This window comes from Orycteropus afer, unplaced genomic scaffold (genome assembly GCF_000298275.1).
Source record: "Orycteropus afer afer isolate SDZICR_OR568_19922 unplaced genomic scaffold, OryAfe1.0 scaffold00174, whole genome shotgun sequence".
Taxonomy (NCBI): domain Eukaryota; kingdom Metazoa; phylum Chordata; class Mammalia; order Tubulidentata; family Orycteropodidae; genus Orycteropus; species Orycteropus afer.
The window spans coordinates 1,589,996-1,609,771 of NW_006921761.1; the positions used below are offsets into that span (position 1 = coordinate 1,589,996).

The following is a 19,776-nucleotide window of genomic DNA, read 5'->3' on the forward strand; positions in this document are numbered from 1 at the left end:
GGATGGAGAACTGGCCCAGCTCAGGCCCAGGCCTAGGAGGACAGGCGGGCAGGAGGCGCTGCTGTTGGAGGACTCCAGGGATGGCAGCCGTAGTCCCTGCTCTCAGGCCCAGGCCTTGACAGGTGCTCGGAAGAGCCAGGAGGTGAGGGCCTTCAGGATAGACGTAGTAGTGCCCGAGAGAACTCCAGGCCTGTCACCCTCCTCCTCTTCCTCCCCGCCCTCCTCTTCCTCTTCCCCTCCCTCCTCCTCCTCCTCTTCTCTGTCCTCCACCATGTGAAAAAACAGGCTCCCAGGTTTCCTGGAAACAAAGAACAAGGTACATCCAAGGCTCTTCCCCTCCACATCCTGCAACAGGAAGGAACTTGGAAATGCATTTCAAAGAATAAAAAGACAAAAATTGGTGGGATACCAGCCACGGCAGCTCTTGTGGTTCTCGACGGTCAGGGAAACTGTGACGAGAGGCTTTGGTCTGTCTTCTGCTTGGGTTACAGGGAGCCCACCTCTTACACCAAATACAGACTTGGGCGCGGGAAGAGCAGGCTGACTCCCGAGCGACAGGAGTTGTTCTGCCGGCGTGGGAAGAGCCAGCTGCCTTTGGATATTCCCTCCCTAGACATCTCTCGATCCCATCAGGGACACCACCACGCCTCCCAGCTGCCTGTGGGGCTGGGCGTTGGGTTTTGTTTACATAAGGAGAAGGTTTTTGTGGACTTGGACCTGTGAGAGGTGAGGGGCTTAGGCAGAGAACCCCTGTGGAAAGGCTGCCCCAGTGATGAGAACACATGCCGTGAACAGGAGGGGTGCTTGGGGGACAGCTTCCTTCAGGTGGCTCAGGAGTGCAGGCAGACGGAGGCTGGACAGGTGCCGGGACACCTCCAGGTACAGCCACTCAGGAGGCCAGCCGCAGAGGTTTCACATCCTGTGAGTGCTCCCGCACCAGCTGCGCCTGCTGGGTACCAGGGACTAGTACCCTGGGATGAGGTGGCCGTGCCTCCTGTCCCTCGGATGGATCCGTTCCCCGTGGATAAGCACCTGCCTTTACTGCTCCTGCCGTGTTTCCCACTCTGCCTGGGCTCGTGCGCTTCCTCTGTCCCAGCATGCCCTTGTCCACGTCTCCACACAGCACCCCTCTCCCTCCAGGTGACAATGCTCTTCTCCTTCCTCTGCTTCCTCCGAGAACTGGGCGCTGTCTGCCTTGTTGGGGAGCTACCCAGGTCATACCTGGTCCTGTGCACATGCCTGTGAGTGCCCCAAGGTTAGAGTAGGGCCATGCCCAGGGCTGGGGCAGGGTTAGTGTCCTGAGTGAGGAGAGGAAGGCCAGCTCCCAAAGGGCTTTACTGAACCACGACATGAATGTGTTGGGGTTCCAGAGCCAGGGGGGCTCAGACTCCAGTGCTTTGAGAAGGTGGGCCGGAGGCAGGACTGGCTCGGTCCGCACACTCCCCCTGCCGTTCAGCCTTCCATGCAGGGTCCTCGCCAGCCCCTGGGTGTCACTGTCATACGTCTCGCCTATAGTGTCCCAGGCTGGTCCTGTCAGGCCCTCGGTGCTGCTCTGCTGGGTGGACCAGGAGGGGAGTAGGGAAGCCAGGAACACTACTTTTCCCTCTCTATGGGCCTTGGGCCCAACAATGTTGACCCCACCTGTCCCCAGCACTGCCCTTGTTTGGTGGCCCCAATGTGAGTCGCTGTACAAAACGTTGCCTTTAATATTCTGTAAGAAATTACTTTTGTGTGAATCGAGTGCTTAAGAAAATCTCAGTAACCAAATAAAATACTCTATTTTATGAGGCATTGGTGGGGTTTCCTTGGTCAGGGTGCTGAGTGCATCACACAGCCATCTCCAGGCACCACTGCTTCCTCTGAAGGGGACAGGCCAGTCCTGGACCAGCCTGCCAATTGGGCTTGTTCCCACGATACGCATGATTCAAAGCTGGAAGGGCAGCATTTCTCAGGGTTGTGGTGTCAGTGAGGTCATGAGGCCAATACACCTGCCCCCTGACGCTCTGGGAGGATCAGTATCTGGAAATTGCTCGCTGGTTTTTCTACAGCCACTGGTTACAGAAAAGTTCTTACTAGATCATACACACTATAGAACTTACAGGTGAAAAGGTATGATGCCCACAATTAATCTTAAATGGTTCCAAAAATATATGTAAGGCAACTAACAAAGAAATAAGACAAAGTAAACCAGGAAACCTGGGGGAAAGGTGTACAGTTCTTTGTACGGCTGCAGTTTTTCTCCAAATGTGAAATTTTATCAGTATTTCTTAATGCCATCTAATTAGCTATTTCCAGGTTAGGGTCCTGGGCAAATGCTAAGTGTCCAATGGGTCAGGGCTGTAGCAGAGCCTTCCGGCCAGTGAGCAACCCCACAGGTGATAGTCAAACAAACTACAGATCTTATTACGGACACGTGAATGCAGCCCCGTCTCCCGTAGCAAGGTTCTCGGGAGATGTTCTGGCAAACAACGTGATGAGATCCAGGCGTCTTCCCTGAGTATGTTGGTAAATAAATGGGTTCTTAGAGCTAGGAGAAACCTAGCATGCTCCCGTTACCCTACATGATTACTGCTAATCCCTGACCAAGGAGAGAAAGTGCAGTTCCTTAATGGCTCACTTGACAGACGCCAACCACTTTCATATCAGGCACTATGCTTAGTGGTCTCAGGACATGTTCACGTTGGGGACATGTTCACGTTGAACAGGGCCCTGTTTTGTGCATTTCCTAAGGGTACAAAACTCCTGCCATGTAGAATTTAATTTTCAGTCAGCCAATACAACCCCTTGGTGTGAGTGTCTAAAGAGCGGCCAAGGTTGTCCGGGGGCCTGCTCACACGCCATGGCCCAGTGACTCCTGGATATTAAGCCTCAAAAGTGTGAAACCCATCAGCGTCTACAAGGTATTCATGAGAACACATTCCAGCCTATAACCCATCAGCATCTACAAGGTATTCATGACAGCACATTCCAGCCTATAACCCATCAGCGTCTACAAGGTATTCATGAGAGCACATTCCAGCCTATAAGCACACGAGGGGTCCTTTCCCCAAAGACAGATCAGAATCCTCTTCTCCAACACCAAGTCACGTACTTCATTTTCCTAGCAGTTTACAGTTGGACTTCCTGTCCACACCTCTGCCAGAGGGAGAAAACCTGTCACACGTGCCCCTTCCAGGCTCAGAGACAAATGGAGAGCATGGCAGACGGCCAGGCACACGCTCTGTGACAACAGCATCCCACAGCTCGAGTGTGCTGCTCACCCACACTCTTCCAAGACCCTGACCTATGGCCCAGCTGCCCTGTAAACGTCCTACTATCCCATTTTCAGAGCTGAATTAAGGGAAAGGGCTCCCCAGCCTCACCTGCAAAGCTGTGAAGATGTGAGGCCTAAGTCTGTGTCCTGTTCCTGGTCCTCACACTAAATGGATTTCTCCCTCTTGCAGTGGCAGACAGTATCCATCCCAATGACCTCCTACTATGCCTACAATTACAGAGGCTGGAGAAATGAAGCCAAATTCTAGCTGCAAATTAGGTTCCTACAATGAGAAGGAAGAGGGAGGCCGGCATCCTGGTCTCTGACTGTGGCCGAGCAAGGCAGTGGGGGAGTAGGTGTCCAGGCCATCTGGTATTTTTATAGCACTGTGTCCAAGGTAAATCCCTTTCTTCGTTAGAAGAGCTTATGTTCTCTGTACTCAACTTTGGTGTATGACCCAAGTGTGGCTTTCAGGGTTGACCCCAGCCCTCTACACAGAGCAACTGGAGTAGTCATTTCCTTTGATTTGGCTCTACCTGCTAAGGTAGCCTCAAACTAAATTAGCCTGTGTGGGCAACCCTATCTGTGGTAGTTCAGTTTGTGTGTCAACTTGGCTGGGCCTGGTTGAGTGGCTGGCAGCTGTAGTATCCCCCATGATGAGACTGGTAATCAACTGTGAGCAGCTGAGTAGCTGACTTTGGGAATGCGGTCCACTTCCTGTATTTAAGGAGAAGCCTTGGGAATGGTCTCTAGCTTGTGGCACGCTTGGACCCTGCATGTAACCATGTCGTTGTTCAGCAGCCTGCCATGCTCTACCGACCTTGGACTTAAGTTAATGGCCTGCCATGTGGTTTGGTAACATCAGGACTGTGCCTTTTTACTTGTCAACCTTGGGTCTGTCAGCCTCAGCAGCCAGCAGCTGTCTGAGTGAAGAAACACCTCTAGCTCCAGTGGGCCGGGAGCAGGAAGCAGAGCTGGACCCCACGGTTGAGGGGCTTTCACCCAGCCCCTAGAGCCTGGCACTTTGAAGCTGGACTTAAAGCCCCCAAACTGTGAGAGAATAAACTCCTGTTTGTTAAGGCCGTCCCATTTGTGGTATATTCTTGCCAGAGTGGCACAGGTAATCAGGTAACCAGAACACTATCCCACTGGCGACCCACAGGCCAGTGTGAAAGCCTGCAGCCTCCTCCCCCAGCCCTGCTAGGCTCCGCCGCCCATGTCACTGTGTACTCTGCTGGTCTTTCCGGAGCTAAGCATGCATTTCACATTTCTCTTTAGAAACCTTCACCCCTCGGCTTTGGCCCAGGGTCCAGACCGGAGAGATCTTTGGATTCCAACTTCCCCAGGTCTGACCTTCCCAAACCCACTATGAACCAGCACGAGTCGCACACACATTACAATGAAGCCACACCAAAGGAGGGAGCGGACTCCAACGCGGTCATTCTGTATTTCTGAACAAAGTGCGACTGAGGTCCTGCCTTCTGGCTTCATACCTGCACCAAAGCAGGGCTCCTTTTTTCCTTCCTTTTTAAAAATAAAAGTAGAAATGAGCAGATGCAGTGGCCGTGAGGTGGCCGCAATGCTGTGGGGACAGCAGGTAGCTAGGTGACTCTCCTCCGCTTCGCCTGGTGGTCTGAGGTCTGGGCTGGAGGCAGCGGGACGGACAGAGTGCCCAGTCGGTGGTCTTCCTCCCCACCAGCTGCCACAGACACCCTACTTTTCGAGATCTTCAGCCTCATGGCTCTCGCTATCTCAATTATCCTAAGAAACGAACAGAACAAAGGAGAGACACCCTCACCACGAAAGCTCAGGGAAGCTCGGCAGGAGGGATGGTAGACTTCTGCTCGGACGCCTCTGGCAGAGGTCGACAAGAGCTCCCTCTGAGCCATCAGCTGGCCAGTCCCGTTTTAATGGGTCACAATTAGAGAATACAGGTGTTGAAAAACCAGGCTATTGAAATCCCTGTGAGTAACTTTCTTGGCTTCCTATAACCAAGCTATAAAAGCACCCAGGATCAAGCACTTGCTACAACTTTACAGACTGCAAGGGTCTTTTCTCTTATTTTTTAACCTCAAAGACTGAAAATGCCATTTGTAGATGACCCTCAGAAGAAACATTCCAGGGGGATTATGCCTCATATGCATGTGAGAGCTGAACAATGAATAAGCAGATCGAAGAAGAGTCAATGCTTTTGAGCTGTGGTGTTGGCGAAGGATGCCTAAAGTACCATGGGCTGCTGAAAGAACAGATCTGTCCTGGAAGAAGTGCCGCCGGAACGCTCCTTGGAAGCGAGAATGGGCAGACTTCGTCTCATCTACTTTGGTCATGTTGTAAGAAGAGACCATTCCCTAGAGGAGGATATCATCTTTGGTAAAGTAGAAGGTCAATGAAGGAAGGAAAGGCCCTCAACAAGATGGATTGACACAGTGGCTGCAATGATGGGCTCAGGTATAGCAAGGATCATGAGGCTGCCACAGGACTGGGCAGTGTTTTGTTCTGTTGTACATGGGGTCGCTTTGAGCTGGAGACAACTCGATGGCACCTAACAACATGGGGTTACTGTAAGAGACTGGACAAGAGTGTTTTCACAGGCTCTCCTGGAACACCATCAGGGTCCCTTGGACATCAGATGCTCCTAAGTTACCAACTAAGACCAAGTGATCCCACAGTTCAGGACCCTGGGGAGTTCTGCCCCCTACTCATTCTGAACCGCTGCTAAGAGAGCTAGAGGGAGCTATAACCTCCATCAACCCTCCCAGCCTGATCAGGGAAGCCCGGATGTGGCATCCCTGCCGACAACAGCTCCAGGATGCTTGAACACACACCTGGCAGCCCCTTCCACCTGACCTGAACCTGAGCTTTCCTACAACTTCTCATGGTTCCAGAGAATTCCCTCCCCAGCGATGGAATCAGAGAAAGGAGGATCCTCAGGTACAAAGAAACGACGCTGTGGGAAATCCAACTACTGCTCTGGCTGCTCTGTGACCATGCAGAAGTCATTTCCTCTGAACCGTGGATTCCTCCACTGGTTTCCAGGGGAATCAGTGCGCTAACACGTCAGAATCTCCTGCTGTGCCCAGTGGAGAGAAGAGACTCAGGACCATTTAGCTGCTCATTCCTTTACTCCCTTAGTCACTAAAAACTGAAATCTTTTGATTCCAACCTCCCCAGGCCCCACTTTCCCAAACCCCGGCCCCAAGTCTTTCCCATAAGAAACACCCGATGGTGCCTGTATTTCTAGTGGACCTAGGAATATATCATACTAATCAGCCACACTACTCAACCTTTCTGTCCATTACCTGGGAAAACTTCTTAAAATGAGGGAAAGAATGCAATCCACAGATCCGAGCAGAGGCCCAGTCGCGGTCCTGCAGCTGCAATGAGGCCCCCGGGAGGCTGTGTGCTGTCATGCTCACCTTTTCTCACTGAGCTTCAAGTCCCTCTGTAACACCGTCAGGTCGACCTGGAAGTCACTGATATGCAAGGCGAGTACAATCGCGTACGCAGTAATCTTCGCCTTCATTGAATCTGAGATGACGTTCCGTAAACTGTGGCATCAGTGACAGTAAAGAAACACAAGATTAAACCCTAAGGCAACTTCTCCCACAGCAGAAACCCCTAATCCTGCTCTCACATGCACCCATGTCTTCCCGTCTTGGGAAAAGAGAGGAGGAATTCAGGCACGTTCCCAGTCCCTTTAAAGGTGCCCAAACCTTCACACAGGAAGCTCTGGTGATGCAGCAGTTAAAGCATTCAGCTGCTAACCAAAAGATCAGCCATTTGAACCCACTGGCCGCTCTGTGGGAGAAAGATGAGGCAATCTGCTTCCGTAAAGACTTGGAAACTCTATGAGGCAGTTCTACTCTATCCTATTGGGTTGCTTTAGTTGGAAATGACTCGACGGCAGTGGTTGTGGTTGTGGTCTGGTTTGGGTGGAGCTTGCCCAGTCAATCAGTGAGCCAATCCCAGTATTTGCCTCCAAGTGGGACAGAGAAAGCCATGCCTACACTTTTCCCAGGCACAATCAGAGCTGCTCACTGGTGAGGACCCTCTGAGTCTCCGTCTCTTGTCTGCTCAGCAGGGCTGCTGGGACACAGTCATCCCACAGATAGCTGCTGCTGATTCTCCCAAGCACGTGCAGGGGCAGGTGGCACGCGCAGGAGCGGGTGGGGGCACGTGCAGGAGGAGGCTGCACACACCGGAGTGGGTGACAACCCCGGTCTGTGCAGGAGCGGGAGACATGCCCAGGGCAAATGTCAGGAAGGAAGCCCCAGGGTGCTTCTGGGTTTTTTTTCCTCAAAGCCATCACCTAACCTGCCCTTTTCCGCCACAGAGCCTTTCCGTAGGAAAGCAGCGTTCCTCAGAAAGAGCGTGGGATGTAAAGCCAGTCTTATAGGACTCTAGGGCTTCCACTATTCCAAAAATATAAATTTCTCCAAGGCAGAGAGTGTATAGGTGAGTGTTCCCTAAACTCGATCCCAGCCAGAACCCTTCCAAGTGGCAGTGCCCTCTTTGGCAGTGTCTCTCTGTGGACCTGGAATGGCAACCACGTCCCTACTCCCCAGTCCCACCCCTTGCCCCCGAGCTGCTTTCTCTTTCACGGGCAGAAACTCCAAGCTCAACTCCCCTGACCTGCCGTTGTTGTAAGTCAAGCAGGTGAAGTGCTTCAGGAGTTTGGTGTTGATGACGTGTGGAACTCCAGGTCCCAGGGCACCTGCAACACAAAGCTGAGTTTACTCATTCTCTCAGAACCCTCATCTGGGAGCCAGGAGCCAGAGAGCAACAGCTGGGCCCCTGTAATGAATACTGTAATGTGGTCAGAGAAGCATAAATGGCTGCTGTAAATTGACAATATATGCAGGTGTGCTTCAGCCTGCAGACCCTACATTCATCAGGGATGTCCGTGATGGCACAGGGGCAAGGAAGAAAAACAGACTCAAATGGTGCCTACAGACACAAAATTACTATGTTAGGAAGCAAACACCAAATAACACGGACGTAGACTCTTGGTCCCCAATCCATGTACACCTTGTGCCTGAAACCACAGATGTGTTCTGCTGGGTTTCCAACTCTGTGTGAGCCACCCATGGCCCCAGCTTTAGGCAGCACTAATGTTAGAAACTGACCCTCTACTCTCCCAGACACAACCCAAACCTGCTTCACAAGCAACCCACCAAACCTCCATAAGCAAGACCAATTTTTCTCTCCCTACATCACTGATGTCTGCAGAACAGTCCCTAATGTTTACACTCAATCTGACGCAGCTACTACACTTTGCTTAGGGCAGAACAGTGGTGAATGGTAGCTCTGCAAGGCCCTGAACAATCATTTAATCCAACTGTCTCCATTTTCAGGGTGCGAGAATGGGAGGCCAAGAAAGAGGGACGAGGTTGGCATGTCCTCATGGCACATCAGTGGTACAAATGGGAATCTCACTTTTACAGTTAAAAATAAAGACTTAGATATTCAAGCGGCCAACAAACATATGAAGAAATGCTCACGATCATTAGCTATTAGAGAGATGCAAATCAAAACAACAATGAGATACCATCTTGCTCCAGCACTAGTAGCAAAGTTCAACAAGACAGAAAATAACAAATGCTGGCGAGGTTGTGGAGAGATTGGGACTCTCATACACTGCTGGTGGGACTGTAAAATGGTACAACCATTGTGGAAAGCAGTATGGCGATTCCTTCAAAAGTTGGAAATACAAATACCATTTGACCCAGCCATCCCATTACTAGGTATATACCCTAAAGAAGTGAGAGCCATAACAAGAACAGATATATGCACGCCGATGTTCATCGCAGCACTATTTACAATAGCCAAAACTTGGAAACAACCTAGATGTCCAACAACTGAGGAATGGATAACCAAACTTTGGTACATTCACACAATGAAATACTATGCAACGCTAAAGAATAATGTAGAATCTGCAAAACACCGCATAACGTGGATGAACTTGGAGGACATTATGCTGAGCGAAATAAGTCAGTCACAAAAGGACAAATGTTGTATTAGTCCGTTATTGTGAAAGTTAAGGAAAGGTTTATATATTGGAGGACATTTTCTTTGTTGGTTACCAGGGGTGGGAGGGAAGGGGAGGGAATGCTGTTAGATAGATAGAGATAAATATTGATTTGGGTGAAGAGAAGGGCAATGTACCAAATGTGAGTGACCAATATGGCAGCATTGAGGATGAGAAAGACAGAGAGAGTTACATGGGCAGTACAAACAACAAATATGAACCCCTTTGTAAATACAATACTGAGTTGTCAATGAAAGCAAACATGGGTATAGGGACAGATAGATGGATGAACAAGCTAAACAATTATGTATGTCTAAATGGAGAGTGTATCCAAGATCATATACAGGGTTGGCAGACAATGGGCCTCTCGAAGAGTATGAAGGGATGGACACTGGGAGGAGGTAACTATGGGGAGGAAGTGGGAGGGGAGCTGCTGCATTGTAAATTTTGGTCAATGACATGAGACAAAGTATATGTGAGCTGCTGTATGAAAAGTGAATTTACTCTGTAAATCTTCACCCAAATCCTAATAAAAAAAAAATAAAGACTTAGACAAGTCATTTTTTTCTCCCATTAGGCTGATCTAAGATTTGTAAGTAAATAATGGACTGAAACATAATTAGACTAAAATGTTTGTCATGGGCTTACTTTTCCGCTTAATCACTTTCTGAGCTCGAAATTTGATGAGAGTATCCAGAAACCAAATGCACCGGGCCTGGCGGTCTCGGCTCTCCTCATTTGATGGCAAGGACTTCAGTGCTTCAATGACAAAGGAGCAGTGACTAAAACAAGGGAAGGAGGGAGGCGTCAGGTTAGGGTGGGCTCTGTCAAACCTTCACCCCTCACAGTGAGAACAGCAGGCATCTCACACCTGACACTCAACACTCCTGGCATGCTTTCCCGCAGGTGTCGGTGGAGGGCTAGAGAGTAAATGTGAGGCTTTGTGGGCCACACACACTGTCACAACTACTCGAGCCAGCTCTGGTTCCTGTCCCAACTCGCCACCCTTCTGCCCAGCCCCAGGTTCCATACACTAGAGACCAATGCTCTCCCTTGAATGGCACCGACAACCTTGGGATAAACATCCAAGGAGACACTGGCTCATTCGTGTTCAAATACTGAAGACACGCCTCCTCATTGACACCAAAGGTCCCGCTGACCGCTGCTGCATCCCAACACCACTCCCCCAGGTCCTCCACCTGCCCAAGTGGCTTTACCTGTTCTCTTCGACCATCTTCAGTATTTCTTCTGATGTGACATTCCTGAAAGCTTCAGAAGGGCTTCTCAGAGCTTCATACTCCACAGGGGAAAGAACTAGTTGCGAGTCAAGAACCCAGTCCTGGCAGAACAGAAACATCCAACTGGCTCTTTCCCCACCCCCATAACAGCTCCCCAAGTTTTGTTTTTCCTTTTTCATATACACTCAACCATTTGCTGTTGAGGCGGTCCTCTTCCCAGGACAGGAAAGTCTACTTTTCACATTTACAGTTCAAAGAACTTTCATACTCCTTCTTTATGTGAGCTGCACATGCCTCCCAGTAAGAAGCCAAGACTAGAATGACTGGCAGCATCTCAGTTGAGAAAGCACAGGCTTACAGATTAAACACCTGTCCCAGGCCACACAGTGAGTGAGTGGCAGAGCCTAAGTCCAAGTCCTCTGACGTCCAGTCCATGCTGAGCACTGAGTAGGCCCAAGCAGCCCCTGGGCCACTCTCTCTAGAGCACACATAACTCTTGGACAGCTGTTCCCTAGGTCACTCCTAGGCAGAGCTCCCAGAAACAGCACTGGGGCAGCTAAAAAGTTAGCACGTAGCTTTTGTGAATGTCACGGGACCGTGGACCCCCTCAGAGCCTAGCTGTGCCATTTACGTCAGAACTTCCCAACTTATGAAATGAGGCAGACTTTCTACTGCAGAAAGGATACGATCTTCAAATTTATACACATCTTCAGGCCTGGCTGCATCAGCATAGCAGGGAGGAAGGCAGACGGAGTCACCTTGCGAGTCATCATGGACGGCATCACTGATCAGAGCTTTGCAAGAGGGTGAATCAGTGTCAGTCCCACCCTGTGCGGCTTCAGGTGCTCCACACTCTGTGCAACCCTTGCACTCATGACCACTAGGTTCAGAACACCTCACCTGAAGGTTTCCACCAACCAGACCCAACCTCCCCATCAGACTGCTCCAGGACTACGATGTTCACTCAGGAAGCAAACATCAGCCAACGCTGCGTGGTCCCCACTCCAGTAACCCGCACTGTAGTTGGAAGAGACAGATCCCCTACTACACACTGACTAAACACTTACAATACAGTATGAGATGCTCAAAATGAGGGAGATTCAAAACAGCCTTTAATAGCTTAACTTCACGAACTTTCTCTACATATTGTAAATAGGGGAATAAAGGGCAGAATATACAATTGTAACCACATTACAAAAAAAAAAAACAGCATTAACAATTAAGTAAGCATATAGAAAGGGTGGAGGAAAACAGAAAAACTGTTATAGCTGGTCTGACAGGATGATGGGAATATGAGTAAATTATTTTTCTTTTTAAATATCCTTTAATACCTGGGAGTAAATTTAAAAAATGGAAAACTTTATTCAAATGTGTCTCTGAAGAAATGGAGAAGCCTACTTCTGTGTCCCTGAGGGGGAAAACGTTATACTGTAAAGATGCTGACTCTCCCAAATGAATCCCAATTGGCTTTTGAAGGAAACTGACAAATAATTAAGATCACCTCGAAGAAATAACATGCCACAAGTCAATACAACAAAAAACCCAATCCAACCCCGTCATCAAGTCGATTCCAACTCATAGTGACCCCACAGGACAGGGTGGCCCTGCCCCATTGGGTTTCCAAGGCTGTAAATCTTTACAAAAACAAACCGCTATGTCTTTTTCCCATGGAGTGGCTGGTAGGTTCGAACTACCAACCTTTTGGTTTGCAGCCAAGTGCTTTAACCATGGCACCACCAGGGCTCCTTATAGCTGATAAACCAAAAAAAACCAAACCCACCACTGTTGAGTTGATTCTGACTCATACCAACCCTGGAGGACAGAGCAGAACTGCCCCATTAAGGTTTCCAAGGCTATATAAATCTTCACGGAAGCAGACTGCCTCATTTCTCTCCCTCGGAGTGGCTGGTGGGTTCGAAAACACCAACCTTTGACAGTAGCTGGGCACCTAACCACCGTACCACCAGGGCTCCTTGTGAAAAATAAGGATAAAGAGGGAGGATGAATTTGTCTCATCAGACAATAAACCAGATGATAAGACCACTGTAATCCTAACAGGCTGGTAATGCTACCAATAACCCATCAGAGCAACAGTACAGAAGACATCTACGTATTTTATGAATACAGTCAAACAATAAAGATGACTTTTTAAATTACCTTTTACAAAAAGAAAAGATGGAGCTGGGAACAACTAGCTATTTGGAAAATATAAAATTAGATGTTATCTCATACCTTATGCCAAAAAAATTCTTTATGGAGTTAAAGTTGAAATGCAAAAATATAAAATCATGCACGCATTAAAAGAAAACCTGAGACGGTATTTATATAATCATAGGATGTGGAAATTTTTCCTAAAATTACTCAAATTCTATTCTTAACAGAAAAACTGCCCTGATATAAATTTTCTCGTGTTCTCATAATGCTTTTAACAATAAACACAGTCATACAATAAAATACTCAAGCTACCTAGGAAATCAGGACCAGAGAAAGTCCAGAGACACCCAGTGTGTCCACTGACATCAAAGTGAAATACCCAGTTCAATCATCATCACATCTATCCTCTTGTCACTCGCAGAACTAGGCCCCCTCACTCCTGTGCCCAAATTGAGCCCTGCAGACTGCAGCCCTGGCACCAAGAACCCAGCACTGCACATACCCATTCATCAGCCTGTCTCCTCTACTTGTCTATAAGCCCACTGAGGGCAGGGTCACCACTGAGGGTTCGTATTACTTCCAGAGGCCACCCTGACTAGGCCCTCAGTGACAAGCCAGAAGGAAGCCAGCCCCTAACTCCATCATCTCCCTCTGTGGCGAGGGTAAGAAATCTCAAAAGAAGAGAAAGCTGTCCTTATGGGCAGACTCTTAGCCCAAGTCCCCACCACTTACCAGTCACCCCCTTTGCATCAATGATATTCCCTGCAGCTTTAGCTACCGCAAGATTCAGAGATTCATTGCCAACTCTGTTCATTCTCCTGGAGTTGAGAGCTCTCTTCTGTTTGGTGGTACCAAAGGCCTCAATGCAAGAGTCCATCTGTGTAAGAGACGAATCTGGTTACTGGGGGCAGGCTTGGCACTGTTACTCCTAGCTGTGCAACACAGCAAACCTCTCCACCTCTCAGAGCATCATCATCTCACCTGTGACCAGGTGATGTTAACAGATTTGAAGTACTTGCTTTGTAAACTGTTAAGAGCTATTTACAAATCACTAACATCTGGTAGCACAGTGCCTAAGGCACTTGACTGCTAACCAGAAGGTTGGCGGTTCAAACCCACCAGCCACTCCTCAGAAGGAAGACTGGACATCTACTTCTGTAGAGATACTGCCTTGGAAACCCAAGAAGGGGTCACTATGAGTCAGAAACAACTCAACAGCAGTGGGTTTGGTTCTTAACATCTGTAAAATGAGAAGACCCAACCTGAACTGAGTCGGTCACCTGTGACAGTTTACTACTGTCCCATCCTACACCCTGACGGACACTGCCAACAGATGACATCACTCCCCCAGTCCCTGGTCTTGGAGAACCTCATACCCCTTCTTGGTATAGCACCCCAGGCAGCACTAGAATCCTCTGGGGCGAGATGACCTCTCTGGGAGCCTTTCACATTGAAAACCCTAATGTTTACTTTGTTTTAATGTGGAAGTTGCCAGGCTACAAGCAGTATTATTTGAGATTTGGAATAAATCCTAAACAGAAGTGTTGTACCCCACCTCTGTCAGCACTGACACCCAGGACGGGGGACCTCTCTCTGAGGCTGAGGAGACCAGTGCAGTCACACACTGTCCAGAGAACCACAGACTGAAGGAGCTGGGAGCAGGCAGGGAGACATGAGGCCAACCAACTCAGTGTTCCGACAGAGAAACTCAAGGCCTAGGAATGTGCTTGAGGTCACATACCTTAGTTCTGTCACACTTACCTTTTCTCTGTAGGTTTTGGTCTGACTCTGTGATGTCAGTGTATGCTCAACTGATTCATCTACCAAAACACAACGCAAACAAAACAGCCAACTGTGAGACCTACCAACAGCAAGGTGTTCAATAATTATTTGTTAACAGTTAATTAAGAAACACAGGCTTATTTAATACAGGGCTTCCGGAGCCTAAGATGACACTGTACTGTGAGTTTCTGGTTTGTAGTTTAAGTATAGCTAGAGAACTTGGAGAGGAAGTTAAGAAGTCAGATGAAGGGTCATCTAGTCCATCGTCATTTTACAAATAAGGCAAATGAGTCCTCTAGATGACATGGTCTGCCCCAGGTCTGTTCACTGAGCAGTGAACAGCTTTACCCTCCTTGTAAAACACCTGAAACAGGCATAAACATTGTCACCATGAATCAGAATCGACTCGATGGCTACTGATTTGGTTTGTTATATCCAGTACTTCCATGATGCACTCCAATCTCCCACAAAGGGGTAACACAATCCAGGAAACAAGAACATAAACTCTGGACCGACACTGCCCGAGTTAAATCCCAGCTCCTCTGTATATAGGCAGTTCCCAGGTTATGAACGTCCAACTTATGTACTACACATTGTTATGAACCAAACCCCCAAAAGCCTACTATATGAAAATTTTGAGGTACACACATTGGTTTATAATAACAAAAGGACACCACTTTGCAATACGCATCAAAACATTATTAATATTCTATCATTATGTTAAAGATGCTATAGTACCTGGAAGTGTTTCTTTAATGTTTTTTAAGTATAAAAAAGTACACTAGATACTGAAATAAACACTTAGCTCATGTTACATACGGACCTGTTTCAACTTACATACAGATTCACCTTAAAGACAGACTTAGGAATTGAATTCATTCGCCATGCAGGGACTGCTATGCACAAATATACATATATGTACAAACATGAAGTATGTCTCATGTCTCTGCTCAAGTCATTTCACCTCTGCCTTTCAGTCTCATCATGTGTAAAAAAGGAGCTACAGTACCTACCAATGGTTGTTACGTGAGATAAATGATGTAGTATATTGAAAGTGCTTAAATGACGTCCAGCTCATATTAACAACTGGACGTTGGAATGCATTCTTTCTCTCTCTCTCTCTCTATATATATATATATTATATATACATATTACATATATACACATACACATATACACACATCAAGATACAGACATCTGACTTATAGACAACTTCTACTTGCCCTTTAATGAAGGGCTTCACACAGGTTCTATCATAGCCGATGAATCAAACAGCAATAGACCAGAATTTTTACAACTTGGGTAATTCATCACAGTAACCAGAATGGGAAAAATTATGGGCAGAAATCCTAAAATGAGAGACATGAAAGAGGCATAAGCTCTATCAGGAACCTGATATATGAGATTAGATCGTCAGGACTGTGGAGAGCCACACACATTGAAAGTGGCACGTATGGCCATCATCTTTGACCAGGACACTGCCATCCCTGGAGCCCTACTTTAATGTTATATAAATCTGCCCTGACTTTGAAACGCTTAAATGAGGTTATTTCCCCTGGGTTACTGTTGTTAGGTGTGGCCATTGAAAATATCATGGCCTGGGTCAAGCACACCTTAGTCCTCAAGGCAACATCTTTGCTTTTGAACACTTCCAAGAGGCCTTTTGCAGCAGATTTGCCCAGTGCAGTACATCATTTGGTTTCATGACTGCTGCTTTCATGGGCATTAACTGCTGATCTAAGTAAAAGGAAATCCTTGACAACTTCAATCTTTTCTCCGTTTCCCATGATGTTACTTATTATTCCAGTTGTAAGGATTTTCATTTTATATTGAAGCGTACTCCACACTGGAGGCTGCAGTCTTTGATTTTCATCAGTAAGTGCTTCAAGTCCTCTTCACTTATGGTAAGTAAGGTGGTGTCATCTGCACACTGCAGGTTGTTAATAAGTCTTCTTCCAATTCTCATGCCACATTCTTCTTCATAGTCCAGCTTCTTGGATCACATGCTTGGCAGATTGAGTAAGTGTGGTGAACCAACCCCTACTACAACAAATTCATCATCACAATCACAATCACCTTCACCTGCTGCACGTGAAGGAAAATCACCATAAACCAATTATAACCAATTATCTAAAAATATTTTACATATAAAAAATTATTTAATCAACAAAGTAACAATTTTCCTTAAAATCACTGAAAAGGCTTTGAGGCTTTTCTTGCAATAAAGTAAGACCAAGTAAGAACCATATATACCCATTCTGACTGACCTATAAATTCTTAGACACAGGAACGGATCTCGTTTGTAAACCACAGACTGCCTCCATGCGTGTGCATATGCATGCACGAACCCACTGCCACAACCCTATACAACAGAGAACTGCCCCATAGGGTTTCTAACATTATAAATCTTTGTGGAAGAAGACTGGCTCATCTTTCTCCTGCAGACCAACTGGTGGGTTCAAAGTGCCAACCTTTTGGTTAAAATGCATTAACCACTGTGCCACCAGAGCTTTCATGTGTGTGTGTATATATGTATATATATAAACGTATATGTACACACACACACACACACGCACGTATATATATACATATGCCTACACACACAGACCAGAATGAAGAAAATATTGACGTTGTCAAGGATTTCATTTCATCTGGTTCCACAATCAGCACTCCAGGGAAGCAGCAGTCAAGAAATGAGACATATTGTATCGGGCAAATGTGCTATAAAAGCCGTGGTACTTTAAATGGCTTCATATGCATGTGAAAGCTGGACAACAAATAAGGAAGACTGAAGAAGAATTGATATTGTTAAATTATGGTGCTAGCAAAGAATACGAAATATACCATGGGCTGCTAGAATGAACAAGTCTGCCTTGGAAGAAGTAGTCAGAGTGCTCCTTAGCAGTGAGGATGGAGAGACTTCATCTCACGGACTTTGAACATGTTACCAGGAGGGACCAGTCCCTGGAGAAGGGCATCATGCTTGGTAAAGCCCAGGGTCAGCAAGAAAGAGGAAGCCCCTCCGTGAGATGGACACGGTGGCTGCAACAATGGGCTCAAACAGCAATACGGGTGAGGACAGCGCAAGACCAGAGAGTGTTCTGTTGTTCATACAGTCACTGTAAGTTGGAACCAACTCAATGACACCTAACAAGAAGCTTCTTGTTGTCGTTGTTGTTATGTGCCATCCAGTCGGACTCGACTCATAGCGGCCCCTCCTTGGGTTTCCGAGGCAGTATCACTACAGAAGTAGATTGCCCCATCTTCCTTCCGAGGAGTGGCTGGTGGGTTTGAACCGCCAGCCTTCTGGTTAGCAGTCAAAGTGCCTTAGGCACTACGCTACCAGAGCTCACAACAAGAAGCTAGAATAAACCAATTATCTAAAAATATTTTACATATAAAAACAAAAATTTTTTAATTGACAAAGTAACAATTTTCCACACTTCCTTGGAGTTTAGAAAAGCTTTTGGAGGTTGATTTAAAAGTAGAAATCAGCCACACTACTAAAAGTAGTACATGTGCAAAGCAGAGTTCTCCACTTAGAGACTACGGACTCAGGGAATTCATAGAAGGGCTTGAATCTCAACAAGTCCTCTAAACTGTGGGCAAAATCTCATATGCATGTACACTTCTGGGAAGATGATCCAAGTCATTATTAGATTCTCAAAAGGTGTGGAACCACTGCTTTGAGGGACGAAGGCAGAACTACGTAATGCTCCTGAAGGTATCAGGCAGCATCTAACGATTCTACCAATCCTTCCTCAGCTGACAAAGCCTCCCCCCCACACGGTTCTCAGTACTTAAGGGCATCACTAAGGACCCGAGTTTTGAGATTTAGGGAACAGGAGCCCCTTAAATCTGACCCTCTTATTTATCATTTCTGAAGATCCTATTCCAGCCCTGAGCATTTAAAATACCAAAAGAGAGAAGCAACACAGTGTCTCCCAAGAGATTAGGGGAAAAACAGATTCTCTCCCTCAAATCATACAGTGTGGAGACTTGCTACCAACATGAAAGTTACTGGACAGCTTTATAAGCAACTTCTATCACCTACCAGAGAGTCTTCAACCTTCCTCCCCAACCAGAACAGCAGAGTCCCTTGATGAGAACCAGTTTGCTACCAGACACGCTAATGCTCTGCTCTGATCACTGCACACCTTTACCTAAGATGAGCTTCTGATCTCAAGTCTGCACACACACTGTGGGGACAAGATGCACACCTGTCTTGTTTACTGCTACATCCATAGCACCTAGCTCGATGCCTGTATACAGAAGATCATCAATAAACATTTGCTGAAAGAAAAAACTGTAAAACTTTTTCAAATTATTATTATTATTTTTAAAATGACAGAAAGGTACCCATTTGAAAATAAATACTCAATGTGCTCTGAAATCAAAAGTTCACACCACCTCCTCTGGCAAAGCCCAAACACTGCACACAACATTCTGGGAGCCTTCATGACTAATGAGCCTTCATGACTATGACGTACCTGAGAACAATGGCTGCATGTTGAACAATTCGGCATCATACACCTCCATGTGGCCAGAGGTCTTGTTCAAAACGCCCACAAAATGCCTGAAAAAAGAAGGAATAACACCAGCAATAAGGAATTATTCAAACGATTATTTGATACTACACAAAAGTATCATTCCACACCCCACTTTGGTGAGTAGTGACTGGGATCTTAAAAGCTTGCAAATGGCCATCTAGATGCAACAATGGATCTCTCCTCATCCAGAGCAAAGAAAAATGAAGAAAACAAAGATTCATGGAAACAATCCAAGGGACTGGTGGACCATGTGGTCCTCGGCCTATATACCATGAGACCAGAAGAACTAGATGGTACCTGGCTACCACTGGCAATCATTCAGACTAGGGGTCTGTATAGGAGATCATGAACAGAGTGGGAGAACAATGTGGAACAAAACTCAAAATCATTAAAAAACAAACACAGGTTTGCTGGTCTGATTTAGCCTGGTGAAACCCCTCAGACTATGGCCCCTAGCTACCCTTCAGGTCTGGAATTGAATTCACTCCTGTAGCTTCCAGGCAAATAACAGACAGGTATATGGGATGAACATTTACATCAGGCAGATATACTCCTTGGAGAGATCAATCATGGGAGAACAGAAGGGCAGTGTATACACAGGGAGCTAGCTCAGGGAGCAGAAGCACATGGGAGGGAAGGACACAGGGAAGAGATAACTATGGAGAAGAAGTGGGAGGGGAGCTGTTGCATTGTAGGAAATTGCAGTCAATGTCATGAGACAGGATTTGTATGAAATGTTGTACGGAAAATTAATTTGCCCTGTACATTTTC

The 19,776-nt window shown here is 46.9% G+C and overlaps 1 protein-coding gene across 1 annotated transcript in view; it reads right to left on the reverse strand.

The window, feature by feature from the left end:
- Positions 1-4,854: 4,854 nt before the first annotated feature.
- POLR1E (RNA polymerase I subunit E) overlaps positions 4,855-19,776 on the reverse strand; it is a 19,803-nt gene continuing 4,881 nt past the window's right edge. Inside the window, exons 4-12 of the mRNA XM_007946881.2 lie at positions 18,946-19,031; positions 14,435-14,493; positions 13,406-13,550; positions 11,206-11,313; positions 10,499-10,595; positions 9,930-10,063; positions 7,886-7,967; positions 6,670-6,801; positions 4,855-5,014 (exon numbers count right to left, since the gene is read on the reverse strand). Of these exons, the coding sequence (XP_007945072.1) occupies positions 4,855-5,014; positions 6,670-6,801; positions 7,886-7,967; positions 9,930-10,063; positions 10,499-10,595; positions 11,206-11,313; positions 13,406-13,550; positions 14,435-14,493; positions 18,946-19,031 (1,003 nt within the window). The remainder of the gene's footprint in view (positions 5,015-6,669; positions 6,802-7,885; positions 7,968-9,929; positions 10,064-10,498; positions 10,596-11,205; positions 11,314-13,405; positions 13,551-14,434; positions 14,494-18,945; positions 19,032-19,776) is intronic.